Genomic DNA, 17,688 nt, shown 5'->3' on the forward strand with positions numbered 1-17,688 from the left:
TGAAACCTGTGGGACAACTCCACAGTCTGCTATAAGGCACAGCAGCTCCTATAGCTCTGCTGGCGCCCTCTTCTCGGCCTGCAAAGCCGGCATGGTCATGGTTGGAGGACAGAGTGCAAGATCAGCCTAATTCACCCTCAAGCAATTAAAAATAGTAATAACGTTTATACACCCTGCCCCCAGTCTTTACCTTCCCTAACATCCCACTACCATACTGCCAGCAGGGAATCCAGACATAAAAACTGAACTGAGATTTGGAGTCACAGTACAGACTGAAATTCGCAGTTATACAGAAAAACATTTGGCTCTCTGCTTTGAACTGAGAACACCTCTTTTTAGAGAGGATTGGGTTTTTCAGGTGGTTAGGAGCAAGACCTGGGAATATGAAGGAGTTAAAATCACTTCCTTTTTAATTGCTACTCTGCAGCCTTTTCCTCTGACTTTGAGAAAAGCTTTGAGCTTTCTCTATCCACAGAAGTCTAAAACAGACTTTATTTTACTAGGGAAACAAGACAATTCCTAGTATTCTTGCAATGACGTGTGCTCAGGGGAAGCTCAGAGAAGATGAAACCTCTTTCTGAGAAGCAGCTGGCTTAACACTGGCAGGGCCAACGTCAGAATTTGATTTCTTTTGCTGACATGCAGCAGTGAGTCCATTCGTCTGCTTCTCTCCTGTCCTTCCAGGAATGTGCTTAGACACACTTGTGGGAGTTTTGGGCTTTTAAATCTGTGCCTGAAATGTCCCCACAGTTCCCTAACTTGTTTATTCCTTTCAGGTCCTTAACCTCAGTTTTCTTGGGAAATCCTAGTACAGAACACATCTAAGAACTAAAGAGGTTCCCGCCCCCGAAAACTGAACTTTCTTCAAATGACTGAGATTTTAGATTTACAATTCTTGCGTTTAGGCTGAAATTACAAGCTAATAACAACAATCATGTCATAAAGTCTGGATGAAAGGTTTTGACCATAGTTTTCATCGTGGGGAAAGTACATTCCAACACAGTGCTTCTGAGGTCACACAGGAAAGAGCGAGCTGAAAACAGCACAGGAGAAAACGTTTTTCTCTCCAAAATGCAAGCAAAACAGTAACACATCTCAATTATAGCAAGAAACTTATTTTCTGCACAAAATACAATTTGCTCTTTTCAACAGGCTCCAGCTGTGGTAGGCTGAGTAAAGGTGTAACACATGAAGGTAAATATGGCTTATATTTTAGGAATTTCCATTATTTTTATGGATTAGATTGATGAGAAATGCATTTGCACACTTTGAACTGCCAGTAGCATTTTTGTTGTGGAATACCCTTTGAATAATTCCTTTGCCAAAAGCATGGCCATCTATTCATTAGAAATGGAACGTCACTCTGGGACACCGAAGCTTCTAAATTAATGGTATATCAATAAATAAAGGTGGTATAAATTCAACATGCTGATTCTCCAATTCATCATCCTCTAAGCTAGAACATATCATTCCTCTCTAATTTCAATTCCCAGGCATGCCATCCTCTTAATCTTAATTATAAATGGTCTGCCACTTATCAAATAATTCTCTGTGTACTGCACAATCCTTACCCTTAATTGCACAAATATTTTATTTTTGGAACAACATGGCTCAGCAACAAGCTTCATTTTTCTTTTCATGACTCAGTCTCTATTAAAGCAAAGCGTTTATAAAAGCTCTGGGCGCATGGAGAGAAAATTAGTTGCTCCTCCGTGGCTAACAGTTTTTAGCTAATCACAATGCGGCTCCACATCACTCCGAGCAAAGCAGTGATTAAAACTGAGCCTACAACAAAGCAACATTGTGCACAGCGATGACGCGCTGCAGTCAAAAACGTCTCCCCTCTTGTTATGATTGGTATTCCCCAGATGTTTGACTTTGAGCTCCAGCTTGGCAGGCGAGGCTTTGTGGCTGCGATTCAAGTCCCAGGCTTGAGCAGCTCCAGTGTTTATTCTCATAATTTACACTTTGTGACGGCTTATGGACAGTTATGTACTTGGTTTCAGAGCCACCACTTCAAAACAAGGGCCTGTATGGAGAGTTAGTGGTAAATGCTTCCCAATTCCAGCACTGGCAGGAGGCCCCAAATGACTAAATGGCTTCTCAAAGCAAACAAGCCAATATAAAAGAACAACTTGATTTAAAAACAATTTGAAAATGCCTGAAATCTTACTTACTAGGAAGTCTTCTTCACAGTACACCTTGCCATTGACATTGTAGAACGCTTTTCCTCGTAGTCTTCTCCCTGTTAAAATACGGTACTGTCAGAATTTTGTGTTCCATCCCCAAACCCAGTCGTTCGGGATGCAAAGCGAAAAGCCCACCCTGCTGTGCCTGTCCACATGGCCCACCCCTGGCTCCTCTGCAGAGGATCCATCCAGAGACACGGCTGAGGGTTAGGTTCTGCCTTAACAAATTCCCTATCAACTAAAATTTACTCCTAAGTGCAGGAACCCAGTTCCTGAAAATTTGAAATCTAAGCCCCAAAAGTATTATTCTGAGAGGAAACGCTCATTTGCAAATTGAGACAGTTTTCTTAGCAGATGAACTCCCAGCAGGCATACATCCCCTGCAATCAACATCTGAGATGTGTTTGTCTCTGAAGGACCAAGCAAAGGATACGGCATATAGATGTTCCTGTCACCTTTAAAAATATTAATGCATGGATCAATGCCACAGCAGCTACCCCCACAGCTGCCTGCAATGCTAAAGCAGGACAAGGCACACATGACAGACAGAAGGGCAGGAAAATCACACTGAAAACAAGAGATTTCATTTTCAAGTTTGAACATTTGCCATTTCATTAGTGCTTGCGGAACTCTACTGACAGAGCCTGTGATCATCGTTAACCGATGGCTCCTTTTACTGCTAAGAAATGCAGAGTAGACTCCAGAGAGTCCCAACTCAAAGGATTAAAACCAGGAATTCAGAAACCACTGAGCCCAACCAGTTTTCAGATACAGCAGATCAGATCAGTCTTACACCAGAGCTGCTCCATTGGAAGCAACACCATTTTATCAGTGTAAAAGCAGAGAGGGAGAAGGGAAACCACACTCATCCTGACTCATTCCCAGTCTGTGCCAGGGTCGCGCTGGGCAAAGCTCCCCAACATTCGGGTGCACAGCAAGCCATTTGCAGCCTTGGCAAGCAGGTGGCACGGTGCCTACGAGGGGCTGCATTAGCAGTGACACAGAGCAAGGAGAGGGCAAGAGGCTCTGCATTTACAAGTCAACAGACGACCCCTCCCAGGTCACTGCCAAAGCTTTTACTCCACAGAAGGAGCCTGGACATCTCTCTGAGGCAGAGTAGCAGCTCCACCATAAACGCGGCCGATCTTTGCGGAGGGTTTGACTCTGAGGGCCAGTGCGCCGAGCCAGCTGGCCAAGCACGGATGGGCAGGAGCGCTCTCCACAGTTTCCATAAACAATGTTGAGGAAAATATGATTAATTTTCAGTGCTTGAAAGTGCCTTTTACATGTTGCCACTGTGATCCGATCCTGGGAAAGTGTGTGGCACAAAGAAGTTGGGATCTGGGCTGATGCTTTTGGGAAATCACATGCTGCATGTGGTTGTCTGGCGGTTTTACTGTCGTGGCCGAGAGAAATGCTTCTTTTGTGTGCACATTCTTGGGCTGTCGATCTCACAGGCTGCTGTCTCCATACTGCTGGTAGGTGGAGTCAGCTCTTGTTTGTCTTTCTAGATGCCTGGTGGCTCTGGTGGGGACCAGGAGCCTGGTGGTATGGGCAACACACTGAGACTGTTCATCTCCTCTGAGACTCTTCAGTAAAACCAGTCCATCCTACACATCCCTGAAGCAAAGCACACGGCTGGGACGGCAGTGAGGGGGTCAGGGGGCCTCTCCTGACTGCTGCAGAAGCAACCACCTCTAGCTCTTCCCTCCTGCTTATCCAAGCTGTCTGTAAACCTCTCCAGTGAAAGGTAAAGGAAGAGTAAATGGAAGTGTGGAAAGAAAAGAAGCCATAATGGCTTTTTAAAGGACATGTTGGCTCTTCCAGACCCGGCCTTAATACATGACTTGTTAGATGGTGGAAATAAAGTGGCTGCACTCAGGACAGGGACTTGCCTTGGACGTGTTGATGCAGCCCTTCTACTTTGCTCACACAGACATTGCTGGTGGAGAGCTGGAACGTTTGTTTCAGGTGGAGAAGCCCTGGCCATCACCCTCACCACACCCCCATTGTGGTTAGAAGCAGCAGAGATAATTACGGACAAATCCTGAACTCCATCGCTGGAAGGATCTCTGCAGGAAAGGAAGGCCCTAATTTGTGGAGGCATCAGCACGTCCCACGGCACTGCAGGAGGTGCACGAGGACCCGCACAGCCTGCTTTGTATCCCAGTGTGCAGAGCCTGGAAGTGCTCAGGTTGACAGAAATGTCCCTAATTCCACTCCTGTTGTTTCCTTAGCACAGCATTACTGGAAGAAGCCCATGGAGTCAGAGGTCTCCCAGACTAGGAAGGAGTGGGAAGCCTACAACCCAGAGAAAACGAGGCAGACCCGATGTTTTGGACTGGCTCTCAAAGATGCTTATCAGATGTGTTTGGCAGCTGATTGATTGCCCTGTGACATGAAACCACCTCACCCCACCCCAGCAAAGCTGCGAGCTGCCACCTCAGCCACTGCATAACTTGTGAGCCCCGGCCCGTGCCCACGGCGCGCCCTGCACGGCCCCCGCCTGCCGAGCACAGACCGCGGGCCTGCCCGTCCACACAGCGACGGGGTAAAACCAGCTCTATTTTACATGGCACTCACACAGCAGCACTTCAGAAGTGAGGAAAAATACTATTTTCCCCATTTTACAGCTGTAAAAAACAAGCCACCTAACAGGGAACCGACTTGCCTAAACTCACAAAGCAGGCAAGCAGCTTGCTCACATGATAATTACAATTATTAGCAATAATTAATAAGATAGGTCTTTTACCTTAGAAGAATTTCATTCAAGGATCATACAATAATTATCACATAAACAAGAAACAGCAAGTTATCATACAAACAGCCATGGCTGCACTATATTGGCTTGTACATACTGCATTTTAGAAATAAAAGCAAGAACGTCCATTCTATTTGCCCTCCAGAAGAGTTTGCTTAATGACAGCATTGAACACAGTCAAAAAGCAAACTCTGCAAGTGTCTGGGCAACTTGCAACCAAGAGGAAGGTGCAGGCAGCTGCAGCCCAGGGGGAGAAAGCCCAAGGAGATGCAGGTTGGTACTTCCAAAGCCTCAGGGTCAGGTACCCGCCTCGAGCTCCATGTGCTGGACAAGGCGGTTTCACATCTTGAGGTCCTGGAGTAACTCTGGGGCCTGCACAACACCAGCCTGTCCTGTGTAGCTGTAACCTATTATTGTCAATCAGGCAGAGATTACAAGTTAAAAAAAACCAACAACGAATGCCGCTTCAGCCAGCTGAGTCAAGCGCCTGGCCAGCTAGACAAGGTAATATCATCCTGCCCACTGGCAGCAGAACCTGCTGCCTGGCTTTCCTTTGAATGACTGAGTATAGCCAAGCCTGGGTTACTATTTGCTTTCATAATATGGAAACAAAAAAGTCAAGAGTTTCTGACAAAACTTGATGCAACTTGCCGATAGCTCATTAAAATAACAATGAGCAGTTATAATGAGCAGCCTAGCACAGAGTTCACCAGTACGGGCTTTCACACTGTGCTCCTTTCCTCCTCCTGCTGGATACCCACCTTGGCACGTCTGCCCTGTCAGACCAGTTTTCAACAGCAGCGAGGCAGAGGCTCGGTTTCACACCCGGCCAGAGCAGCAGCAGGTCGGCCGGGAACTCGGGGGGACAGGGCAGAAGCCACCAGCCTGCACCCACATGCACTAACACCAGCGTTCATAGGGAGGCACTTTTCTCCCTGAGTGCTCCTCAGGGCCTTGTCTTACTGTAGAAAATAAAGCTCATATGTTCACAGTGACAACGGATGCTTGTTGCAAGTGGCTTTTACATTTCTTGACTGGCACCCACACATTTGAGGGGTAGCAAGCACCAGGGTAAGGGGATTCCACCACCTCTGGTGGGAGGCAGAGACCTTGCAAATGCTCCAGCAAAGAGTGCAAAGTTTCATGCAGATATTCTAGAAGTTAATAAAATGCAAGCTAGAAATTACTCCTATCGCAAGGAACGATCACAACTGGTGTTTGCAACCAACATGACAAACATCCAAAAGAAAGCAGGCTTTTGGAGCTTTAAAAAATATATAAAATAACAATCAGCTCTAGGCTTTTAATATCAGTTTTCACATTTAACCAGCATATGAATCTCTGTTATTTAAATGTGTCTATCAGCTACTTCCTGCACAGTTTTTCTCCCCTATGTTTTGCAAACTAAAAGGAAGGAACAGGAGAGCTGTTGCTTTAGCAAAAGGACTGAACTCAAAAACTTTGGCTTGTAAAAGGCAAAATGACCCGTAGTTGACACATGCTGTCCACAACTATTCTCTCCAGTCTCCACAACACTTCACTGCTTGGTGAAAACACATCAACCAAGAAGCCAAGATGGGGCAAAGCTTTTTCCAATGCTGTTTCAAAAGCTGCTCCAGGCCCTCATGGAACAAAATGTGAATCAGACCGGGCTTTACAGTCTTGAGGAGGTGCTCTGAAAGAGCACTGAAAATGTCCTGTCCCATCCACACTAGCCCGGAAAGCACCTTCAGCGCCCTCCCTGCCAGCAGTGGGTATTTGCCTAAAGGGAGGTGAGTTTATCAAGTCTCAGGTAGTTCTCCCATCTCACATGGGATGATGCAACCCCACCGGGGGTCTGCCACCCCCTCACCTTTGTAAGACAAGAGAGAGCAGTGTCTCACTGTCACAGCATGGTTATTAGACCTAATTACTGTTTGCACTGTGCTTTGAAGTTGAAAAGTGCCAAGCATTATTATAATATTTTAAGTACTTTGATGATTAAAAACACCCAACTGTTGGGTAATAATCATGATTTACTAGCATTGTAGTGTAAGCAAGTTCATGAGAGAAGCCTGCATTGTCTCAGTGTCTGACGCTACTTAAAAACAAACAGCTCCCCTCTGACATACTGGGAATGCTGCAGCCCCAGCCTCGCCTCTCAGATAACGCCTGGCGCGTCCCTGAGACTACCAGCAGGCTGAGGAAATACACCAGCATACCTCCTCACCATCACGATCTCTCTTGTGATATCTCGCGATATATGTGCCCCTTCTCGTAACTTCATGTGGGAAAGTGTCAGCGCTAGATGGAATAAAGCGTGAGATGACTAATAATGTTTTTGTTATTTCTAAAATTACAGCTGTGTGCAACAACAGGATTGTATTTTAGTAAGAAAATGTAATTAAAATGTCCCTGTATGCAGTGCAATCGAACAGTTCAGCAGTTCAGGTATCACTGCTAAAGATAAGAAATTCGTTAAAGCAGAGATAATTAAAAGCCTGCACAGCCCAAGCTATTCTCACAGAGTATTATTCAAGTACCTGCTATTCCTGTTGGCTGGGGACATGCCTGGGTAGGTCTGACCACACACAAGCACAGACCTCAGCTCTGCTGCTGCCTCTCCCGTGGGGACACGGGCCCTCCAGGAGCCCCCGTGCGGGCAGCGGCAGGACCAGGTGGGATGGCTCTGTCTGCCCTGCTATGGAGGCTCTCTCAAGCCCCTGGCATGGCCACGCGCTGCTCCTGCTGGGAAGCGGCACCACACACTCCTGGCTTGTCCCACAGCAGCAATACAAATGCACAGCATCCTTCTTTAACAGGGAAAAATACGTATCACATTGCTTCTTTCATTGGGATTTCTTCCTCTTCTCATTTTATGAACTGTCAGTTCTAAGGCTGAACAGGACACTTGGTGAGAATCTCAGCGCTCTGGAAGCTTTGGTCCATGACTCGCACAGCTTTCAGCCCCTGGCTCTTCATGCCTGAATGACTGAAGAACTGTCCATGTTTTAGATGGGAATGCTAAACATGAACCTAATTGCTTGTTAACTGCTTCAGACACCATCTCTGCAGTGACTGATGTGACACCAGCATCGTTACCTGTCTCATGTTAGCACCTCAAGTGACAGTCTCTCAAACTAGTCAGACTAAAGCGACATGCAAACTTACACGCAGGATTAATATACAACAACATTTGCTCAAGTATTTTCCAGCTACCATAATAAGGACGGAAAATTGCCATGTATTGCCCCAAAGGCCTGTACAAGTGGATCCAGACACAAGGTGGCCTGGGCCAAGTAAACGTACCAAGTGCCCGCCACCCACCTTCTCCATTGTTGCTCAACAGAACAACATAACATAACATAAACATAAACTTTACCAGACCAAACCTGGTAATTTTGTTTTGCAAAAGCCCCTGGCATAGGTCCAGGGCTGCTCTGATCAGAGCCCGTCTTGCAGTGGCCATCCACGAGCTGCCCACGCTCCCGAATGCACACAGCAACCAAACACGCATGCACACCCCATGTGCCACCCTCGGGCTGTGGCCCGTGGCCCATGGCCAAGCCCGTGCAGGGGCAGCTGGTGCCCAAGTCATCTCCTGTATGGTCTGCGGCCACCATCACGGCAGCACGGGGCAGCACGATGGGAACCACCATCCACAGCCTTAAACTAAATTCTGGCACAGATGCTGCAGCTTTTCTTATGGTGCAAGGAGCGAGCCGCCCTCTGAAGAGTGTCTGTGTGCTCTCCAAGTACACATTCTAATGACCGAGAAACTGGGACCAACATAATGCAAAAGCTGAAGGGCGAATGAAACATCCAAAACCCAATCTGTTCTCTGCAAACCCCCAGGCTGGACAACTACTATTTCTGAAAAATGGAAGCTAAACTTTTAAGTTGCCAGATGATCCCAGGAGCTGAAACTTCAAGAGAAATAATAAGTTTTATGAACATGGAATAAATCATTGAAAATACTAAGTAATAACAATGCACCTCTGCTACCTCCTCTACCCAGTCATCTCAAAACTGACGCAGAATTTCACCCAGGAGATGTTTTCTTTCACTTGTAGCAGAGGTTCATCTGCCCAGGAATTAAAGATGTGCCAAAAGAAACAAAAGCTTCCAATACTTTTTCTTTGTTGCTGTTTCTCCGTTACTCACATGTGAGTTTGGGCCTGCAGTTCGCCATCCCTCCCTCTGACTTATGAGATTTTCTTTGCACGAGGTTTCTGTCACTCCCACCCACTTGAGAACAGGAAGCACCAAGGCTGCCTTAGCCCCTGAGTAACTGTTAACGAATTTTTCCTCCTCCATCTCCTACAGAGAGCTCACACAAAGCCACCAAGCAACGCGAGCACAACCTCTTCGTGATGGGGTCCTGCGTTGGGGCTGCAGCTTCTGTGGTGGGTGCTGGGGCAGCGCAGGGTCTGGGTGGCAGAAGGGGCTTTGAGGAGGAGGAGGATGAGGAGGATGGTGCTGCAGCCCCAGCCCCTGGGCTCCCAGAAACCTCCATCCCCCACCGACACTGCCTCATCCCCTCCTCACAATGCTCAACTGCTCAGGCTTTGTGAAAGGAGGAGTGAATTTCTAGGGCTTTCAGGGTTTTTAAGATAGAAAAAAAAAAAGAAAAAAAGAAAAAAAATCAATGCCAAATTCCTTTGAATAGAAGATACTGCATGTTGGCAGAAGCCACTTTTCACAGACTCCAGCCGTTTGAAATCTGAAACACTAAAAAGTGGCTACTGTGGATGTGATGTATTCTTCTTTTCAAAGCAATCTGGCACACAATTTTGCTCCCCTGTTTCAGGACCCAATCCTGCATTCCTTTCACGCTCAGACTCCCATTGACTTTAAGGAATGCAGGATTGGATCCTAAATGTGTGCTCTACTCACACAATAGCTCCTCATGGTTACCATCTATTGAGAAAGGCACACTTTAAAAACCATTTGGAATTGCAGGCTCATCCACCAGGCCAGAATGCCTGTAAAGATCTTCCATTATTTCAGGAAAAATGCTCCAGTGTGTGGATTACACACACACACTTTCGTGGTTTCAAGCTGCAGGCACAGCTTAACTTGAGATGCATCAAAATATTTTGAGCATTGGTGTGATGGCTCATAAAGGAACCCAGTGTAATTTTAGGTTTTGGGGAAAAAACAAACCAAACCAAACTTGAAATGAAACAAAAAAACACATGCACAAAAAAAACCCCAAACCCACCACACACACACACACAAAAACAAACTCTGGGGAAAGAAAATATAAAAGCCACCAAAGCAAACGCAGAAGCAGCTGAATCTTTAGGACGGTTTTTCAGAGAACTTTTGTAAAAGCCTCTAAAAGACCTGCACCAGCTAAGACAAAACAGAGCCTTGCACGGCTAGTTTTGAGGATGCTGTATATTGAGTTACGAGGCTATTACCATGCAAATCTCAAATGTACAAGCTTTTTACTTGGCCATAAACACAAAACAGTATACATTGTCCTTTCAGAAGAAAAGGTTTGCTGCTAAAGTAGCAGAAGCCCTACGTAAATAACCAACATTCTTTCTGCCTGAGGTCACTGACTTGGCCTATTCAATTCCGGGCTAGTCTGGGATTTGACAATCTAAGCAGGGGAGAGGCCCTTTCCTTTTTTTTCAAAAGAATGCTGGGATTTTATTTGAAATTTAAACTCTTGCAAACAAAAGGTGGCATCGTATGCTAGAGGCCTATGAAGGTGGAGTACAGGATGTGTATTGTTTTCTCCCTTTACATAGATTCTTTCAGGAAAGAGTATTCAGAGTCTGTGAACAAATTCTAATCAAATATTATCATCAGGTAGGCAGACATAGCAAGATATGAACGAAAACTTAAGAGGTCAGGAGATTTACTTTTTAAAACTATCGATGCAGGGAAAGCACAATTTTAAAAAAAAATATAATTTAAATTATAATTTAAACCAAATTATTTTAAAAATCTAAATTGCAAATTCCTCTATAGTTTAAGTTCCTATAATAATTCATATTTGTACATCGAAAAAGAGCTTTTCGGTGCAAATTAACTATGGCTACAAAGTCAGTATTCATTCCCATTCTCTATCTCTGGCTGATCTGTCCCGGTGAGGCAGACAGCCGTTAACTGTTTTTCCTCCCGGTTCCTGTTGCCCAGCTCTTCCTTGGAGTCTCACAAAAGCACACTCTCGTATAACACAATTATCATTTCCACTCCTGGGCTGTTGTCCAGGCCCCGCACTGCTCTGTGTCCTGGGCCACCTCTCCAGCAGGTGCCAGCTCCTGCCACACGGACGTGCCGGTACCACACACCAATTTGCAGCTGGTGTGAATCGTGACAACGCCGCTGAATTCATCACAATTTATACAAGCTCTAGACCTGCCCCAAGGTACTATCTTTGACAGAAGAAAGTCAATCTTTGATATGCACTCACTAACGTGTGGTAAAAAACAGATGAAAACAAGGCAGTTTATAATTATGACATGCTTGCAGCTCAGGGTAAACTCTCGATTCTCCTCGGCATTTTACCTTAACACGCCATGATGTCAGAATGAAAAACTTCATTATCTTCCCCAGGATTTTGCCTCATGTCAGCTATTGCACTGAAGGAAAGACCCTTCTATCCAGAAAGTACGCCTTTGCTGCCAAAAAAACTTGCATTTCTGCACTGAGACAGGCAACGTATCTTGCTCTGACCACTCTGCATCATTTGCCAGCACCAAAGCCAGCAAGCCTCAGGCTGGGAGGAGAGGACATGGAGGGAACATTTCTGCCCCAACCTAACTGCATGACTTAAACTGTCAGTCTCCAGCAGGACTGTGTAGACAGATAGCGAATATCTTTTGTTACTTTGCTGGAAAACCCCACCTTTCTTGGCAGGGTATCCATAATCTCCATGCCATGTTTACTCTAGTGTGGAATTCTCACTTCCTTTCTCTCTCCTCCTGCTCTTCGGTCAGGTTATTTAACCAAAAGGTTACTTAATGCTGCAGGAACAAGAAGATCTCTGACCTCTGGTTCTCGGGCAAAGCGTTCCTGTGCAGACCATATCACAAACTTCGCAGATACTTTCAAGCTTCCATATAATTTGCAAAAGTTAAAATTGGCAGATGTTTCCTTTCTCTCCCACTTATGTATTTATTCTATCCCCTACCACCCATCAGTTTTAGGGTTAAGGCATAAATTATTTCCATGCACCTCCAAAAGAAGGACTTATATTGAAAAAGAGTTTGTAAAAACATAACCCAAGCATATATTTAAAAACAGAAATACCACAGCCTGCATTGATCTAATAGCTATTTTGGGCCTATATTTTAAAATATATCTTAAAATATTTTTCTTAATAAGCTAGCAAGCAGACACACTAACAGGGACAAGTAATAAAGCTCCAAATGTACTTCAATTAAGATTTTTTTTTCAGGGCTGGGTTTTCAAATGCAAAAAAAAGTGAAGAACAATGGCAAAGCAATGCAGACCACTGGATAAAAACCACGAGAGGCCTCCCCACCACTCAGCAAGCTGGGAGGGATGGGGATATAGCTCTTCCCCCAAGGTAGCTTCCACTGTGGGAAGCTTTCACGGTTCCATCACAGACCCTGCTTGTTATCAGCAAAGAATTACACTCTTCCAGCTGCTGCCTGTAAGCCAGGATTTAAAAGAGTACTTGTCTTATCACACTACCCCAGGGCCCTAGTGCTGGCCCATTCTATGGCAAAATAAATCCCTCCCCACACTGCAGCCCATTCCAGCCCTGACTCCGCAGGACAAAACCTTTCTGAGCAGCCGTGCTGGCTGCTGCCCGTGCAACATGCTGGGTGGTTTTCATCAAGCTCCAGTAAGAACCACCATACTGGCGGCAACAAGGATCCATCTAGGGCCGTGTCCTGTCTCCGTCCCTGGCCAAGACTGGAAGCTCAATGGGAAAGAGCATCAGAAATGGGGCTCACACAGGCTGCTGTGTTCCCAAGAACAACCTCTCAGCTTCCAGCAGCCAGCACTTAAGGCTTTCCTGCACGGGGGGTTGCATCATAACTATTATGTTTAATGGCCTCGCTGGACCAATCCTTCTTTAATTTGTCTAATTCCTCTATGAGATCATCTATAGTTTTGGCCTCCACGCTGTCCCTATGGCAAGTTCCACAATTTCATTATGCATTGTATGAAGTGCTCCCTTTTGTTTTAAACCTCTGCTGATCTCAAGCTTCTGTTGCATCCTAAAGAACAAAGCAGCCTCTACAGCAATCACCACTAGATTAGGGAAGAGCTTTGCAAGCTGAAGCCTGAAACCTGGGTCTTCAGCTGCACCTGGAAATGAACAGCATGCAGATCAGAAGCACAACAGGTATTTTTATCTAGCAGCTTTTTGAGATTCTGCTCAGGTCCTCTTTGTACGATACAGAAGCAGACACGTAGAAGTGGAACAGATAACCCCGACTCAAAAAGTTCACACTCTGTGGGTGAGCTCCCTGCAGGAGATACGACCAAGCCACTGAGTTCTGTACTGCCTGAAGTTAATGAGCAGCCTTCACGAGGCTATCATACACACAGGAGATAACTGCTATGGGAGTACACCCAGAAGTCATCACTGTGTTCCAGGAAGGAAGGACGCACGGATGTCCCTACTGTCATCTGGACATCATTTAGGACAGGGCAAGAACCTACCAGAGACTTCACCTGATAAACTTAACTACTAAAGTTATAAACTTGTTGAACTGAGGGCACTGCAGACCCCTCACCACTGCTGCCAGGTTCTTTCTTGCAAGTCATTATTCTCTTCTTCATTCAAGTACAGCCTCAACTAAAAATCATAGCTTAGCCTGGCTCTGAAGCAGATGATCAGAGATCCGACCAAGAGCTGGAAAGGCAAGTTGGATCGCTGAATGTCATCTCTGCACAGAGTGAACTGCAACATCACCTTCTCTCCTAGTATTTTATACATAAAAGCACGTTCAGCAAAAGGAGTGGACACAGCCCAATCCTGTGGCAACATGCAGGAGAGCCTCAAGGGAGATGAGCAATTTCCCTCAACCATCTTCTGCGTTGCCTCAGAAAAACAAGAATGGATTTGTACGTGAACAGTTTACTTTCTTCCTCCCAGTAGCATCGTATGCGTCAGCACCTCAGTGTGAGCAGTATATTTTGCTGTAAATAAAATAAAACTGAAAAACTGTAATTGTACTGAATTACTGAAATGAAATGGGGCTTGCTCAGCCAATTAGAAATATACTCAGAAATCAGCCACCCAAAATGGCCTGTCCTTGATGTTTCGTGGTGGACTGACCACAGCTTCCTGCACCAGGTCACAGCAGAACTAAAACCACAAGCAGCTTCCAAGACAGAGAGCTGAATAGGTAGGACTCCTGACAGTACACTCCTTTTTGCACTCAGGTACAATAAGGATATTGTTCCTTTAATGCTCAGCTTTCCTTTTAAGAAGTATGTGAGATTTCAGCCAATTCTCCCCAACAATTAGTTCAGGCTGAATGTAGTTAACTCAGGATTCAGCTGGAAAGAGCCCAAGTAGATGCAATCAATTTTCCACTAAATCCACTTCCTTCCTCTCTTCCCTACCCAGCGTGAGGCATCAGCTCGCCACTGCAGCCAGTGGTGACTAACACAACTAAAAGCTCTGCCTTCAGCCAGGCTCATATCAAACTTGGTTATTCCTTCTTTTGATTTTGTTTTCTGTTTTCACATACCCTGTTCACTAGCCAACATTTGGGCTAAGTGGAAAAACAGCTATACAGCAAACCACAAACACCAAATGCATTGGCTGCTGTAAACCCCAAAGTCGATAGTTCAAAACTGCACAGAATCAGCTGTAGAACTTCACTGACAAAGAACAACCTTCCCCTTTGCACATATTTAACTGGAACCTCCTTGAGGTTTCACTGTGCAGGTACTGTATGTTTGCAACTGTCAGCACCCATGCTATGCCATCTCTATGTGTAGCAACAAATTATCCTCACCATCATCATCCAAACACCACAGTAGTTCTGAGATACTGCTGCTGGCCACCTCACTTGAACCAACCTCATGCAGCACAGACTGAAAAAGAACAGTTGTAACAACAGGGATGATTTGCTACTAGAATTTAATGAGGATAATAAAAAAATAACATCTGTTCAAAGTCAAGTCTTAGAAAACATGATATCTGGCTCTCACCTACATGCATTCTTAAAAGTTTAAGTAGATGATTTCCATCCTCATTTCCCCAAGCATATACATTCTCCTTTGTTAAATGACTTGTCGAAACAGCAAAGCATTTCCTGGTGGCTGTGTATTCTTTAGGCTTTCTTCCTCTAGAATAGCAGTCTCCACACTTTTTTGACTGTGCTCTCCTACCAATGAATGTGTTTGAGCATGCACCCCAATACATGCATATTTATTCATAAATTAGATACATCTACTACGGAAGTATTTTCTTCTCTCACCCTAATGGATCATCTTGAGCACCCTCTGGGGTGTGTGTACCCCACTTTGGAGACTGCTGCTTGAGAGAACACTGGACTGTTAATACTGATTCACCAAATTGTTTCCATAGGTCTGAATTTACACTGTTGTGGCTCCTAAAGTCGATAATCTACTGACTCACTCAAGTTACTTGCATTATTTCCAGGAAAAGTTTTGCAGGGAACACAGTTGGAAGAATGACAGTGTAGAGCACCCAGGCAGCCAGCTAAGTGACTGAGGTTCTATGACTGTATCCAATTTAATGTTAGGACATATCACACTTGTGTTTTAAAACACATTGATAGACAGCCATTGAGACACAGCAGCCAGTAATCAAAAATGATTGCTCAACCCATTCCTGCTTTTAAATATGCATTAAATCAGATGCCTTTCACTCTGCACAGGTACAATTAAAGAGCAGCTGTATTCTGCATGCACGGGGCACCCACGCCAGCTGAGCTGGCTGTGCTGTCTGAAGCCAGCAGCCATTGCTGATTCTATTTCTTCTTACAGGAGATACTTTAAAAGTTTCCCTCCTCCACTTCTTTGCCTGTTTCTTGCCTGGCTCATCATTCACTTTTATTACTACTATTCCAAACGCAGTGCAAGTTCACAGAAGCATGGCAAACAAAGAGTAAAGGCTTGACAGTTTTAGGCAAGAAGGTGACAGGAATGTTTGGCAAAACCACTCAACAGAAGATGCTTTGAGAGTGTAAGCAACAGGTACTGACTCCCAGCAGGCTTCCACATCCCTCTGGTCATGTCATGCACAAACTAAAACTTCAATGCAAACATACTGACCAACATCTTTGCATGTCACTCAGCTTTGTGGGACACGGCATGGAGGCTCTGCCACTTCAGCTTGCAGGGTGGTCGTTTCATCACCCAGCAACAACAATTTTGTTGGTGAAATGCTGAAGCACCTGAGCCCCCACTACCCCAAAATGATGGTAGGAGGTTATTCTGGCTCAGACTCACAGGACATATACCTGCCCTCAAGTACTAAACATCCATGGAAAGAGGAGTGAGGGGACCAAGTGTTCAGCAAATGCTCAGTGCTGTTCCCCAAAAGAACCTCTTCTCACTCCTTGCATGCCCTGAGCCTGCTGGGACATTAAGGGCTGGCAAAGAACACAGGACTATACCTGAAGTTATTACACTCCTGCTTTATCCACCACTTTAAGAAAATATTTCTCACTAATTTATTTGAATGTTGAGCCAGGAGAGCTGGTGAGCTCTCACAGGAGGGTGGATCATCAAGAGAAGGCAATTGTTTAAGGGACAGCACAGAGCGTCTGCGTATCGGGTACCAGCCCCAGCCAGGCTGCTTTCATCCCCTGCAGCCCAGCACCGATGTCCAGACACGCACCAACACTACAGCATATCACATTAACTCTGCTGGCTGCCAAAGTGCGCTGCCGGCGCTCAATCAGATACCGGTCCTGTGAACTGCCAAATGGAGCCAATAATCCTATAAATGGAGGAGTACTGAATACAGACTGGACACTGGCCATCAGGGAGGCCACAGTGGGGTTTTGCTTCAGGTTTGTTTTTAGAAAGTATTTACTGTGCCTAATTCAAGACTGTGGGATCAAGTTTACAAGCATGAAGATTTCCTGTTTTTATTTGTGTCAGTTCAATGCAGGACACCCACATATAAGTTTCATGCTGGTAAAATATTAGGAGTTTCTCCGTAAAACCATAAAATAATTTCTTGCTATTTCTGGTACAGTGTTCATAAACAAAGCTATATTGCAAAATCACCTGGTTCTTATACCAGCAGAGGGAACAGGCTCCTGCTGCCCAGCCAGGAGCTCATGCCGCTTTCCATGAAGTCGAGAAAACTCTGACACTAACTGAAACTGGATTTGGACATGAGTGATGATAAATCTAAAAAGTCCCAGTAGAAGTTCTGGTCAAAGGCGGGATTCTCAGGAAATGAGATATTTATTGAAAGGGGAAAAAATGCTTTCTGGCTAAGATCAAATTTACTAAGTTTCTTCCTGTGCTGTGTTTTGAGGGAGAGAGGCAGAGAAGATTGGTTGGTAACAAGAGCTCTTCCCTACCTGGGTCAAAACCAAGCTAAAATTCCCTCAGGAGTCCAGGGTAGGAGAAAACATCCACTGCTGGCAAATAACTGTGGAAAGTCACCTGTAGAAGTCAATTTACCAGAATCAAGCTGGTCACTGTATAACAGTAACTTCATAAGAAAGCAAAACATTCAGCTCATGTCAAATACCAGAGGTCAGCAAAGCACTTTCCTTAGTGTCTAAGGACAGCCCACCACAGCTATAATCGGCCAATCCTCCC

General features: G+C 45.2%; 1 protein-coding gene across 1 annotated transcript in view; it reads right to left on the reverse strand.

Moving 5' to 3' along the window:
- Nucleotides 1-17,688, reverse strand: part of WTIP (WT1 interacting protein) — an 83,973-nt gene that overhangs the window by 22,070 nt on the left and 44,215 nt on the right. The window contains exon 3 of the mRNA XM_013371162.3: nucleotides 2,178-2,245. Within this exon, the coding sequence (XP_013226616.3) occupies nucleotides 2,178-2,245 (68 nt within the window). The remainder of the gene's footprint in view (nucleotides 1-2,177; nucleotides 2,246-17,688) is intronic.

Source organism: Columba livia, chromosome 13 (genome assembly GCF_036013475.1).
Source record: "Columba livia isolate bColLiv1 breed racing homer chromosome 13, bColLiv1.pat.W.v2, whole genome shotgun sequence".
In the NCBI taxonomy this organism is placed as follows: Eukaryota; Metazoa; Chordata; class Aves; order Columbiformes; family Columbidae; genus Columba; species Columba livia.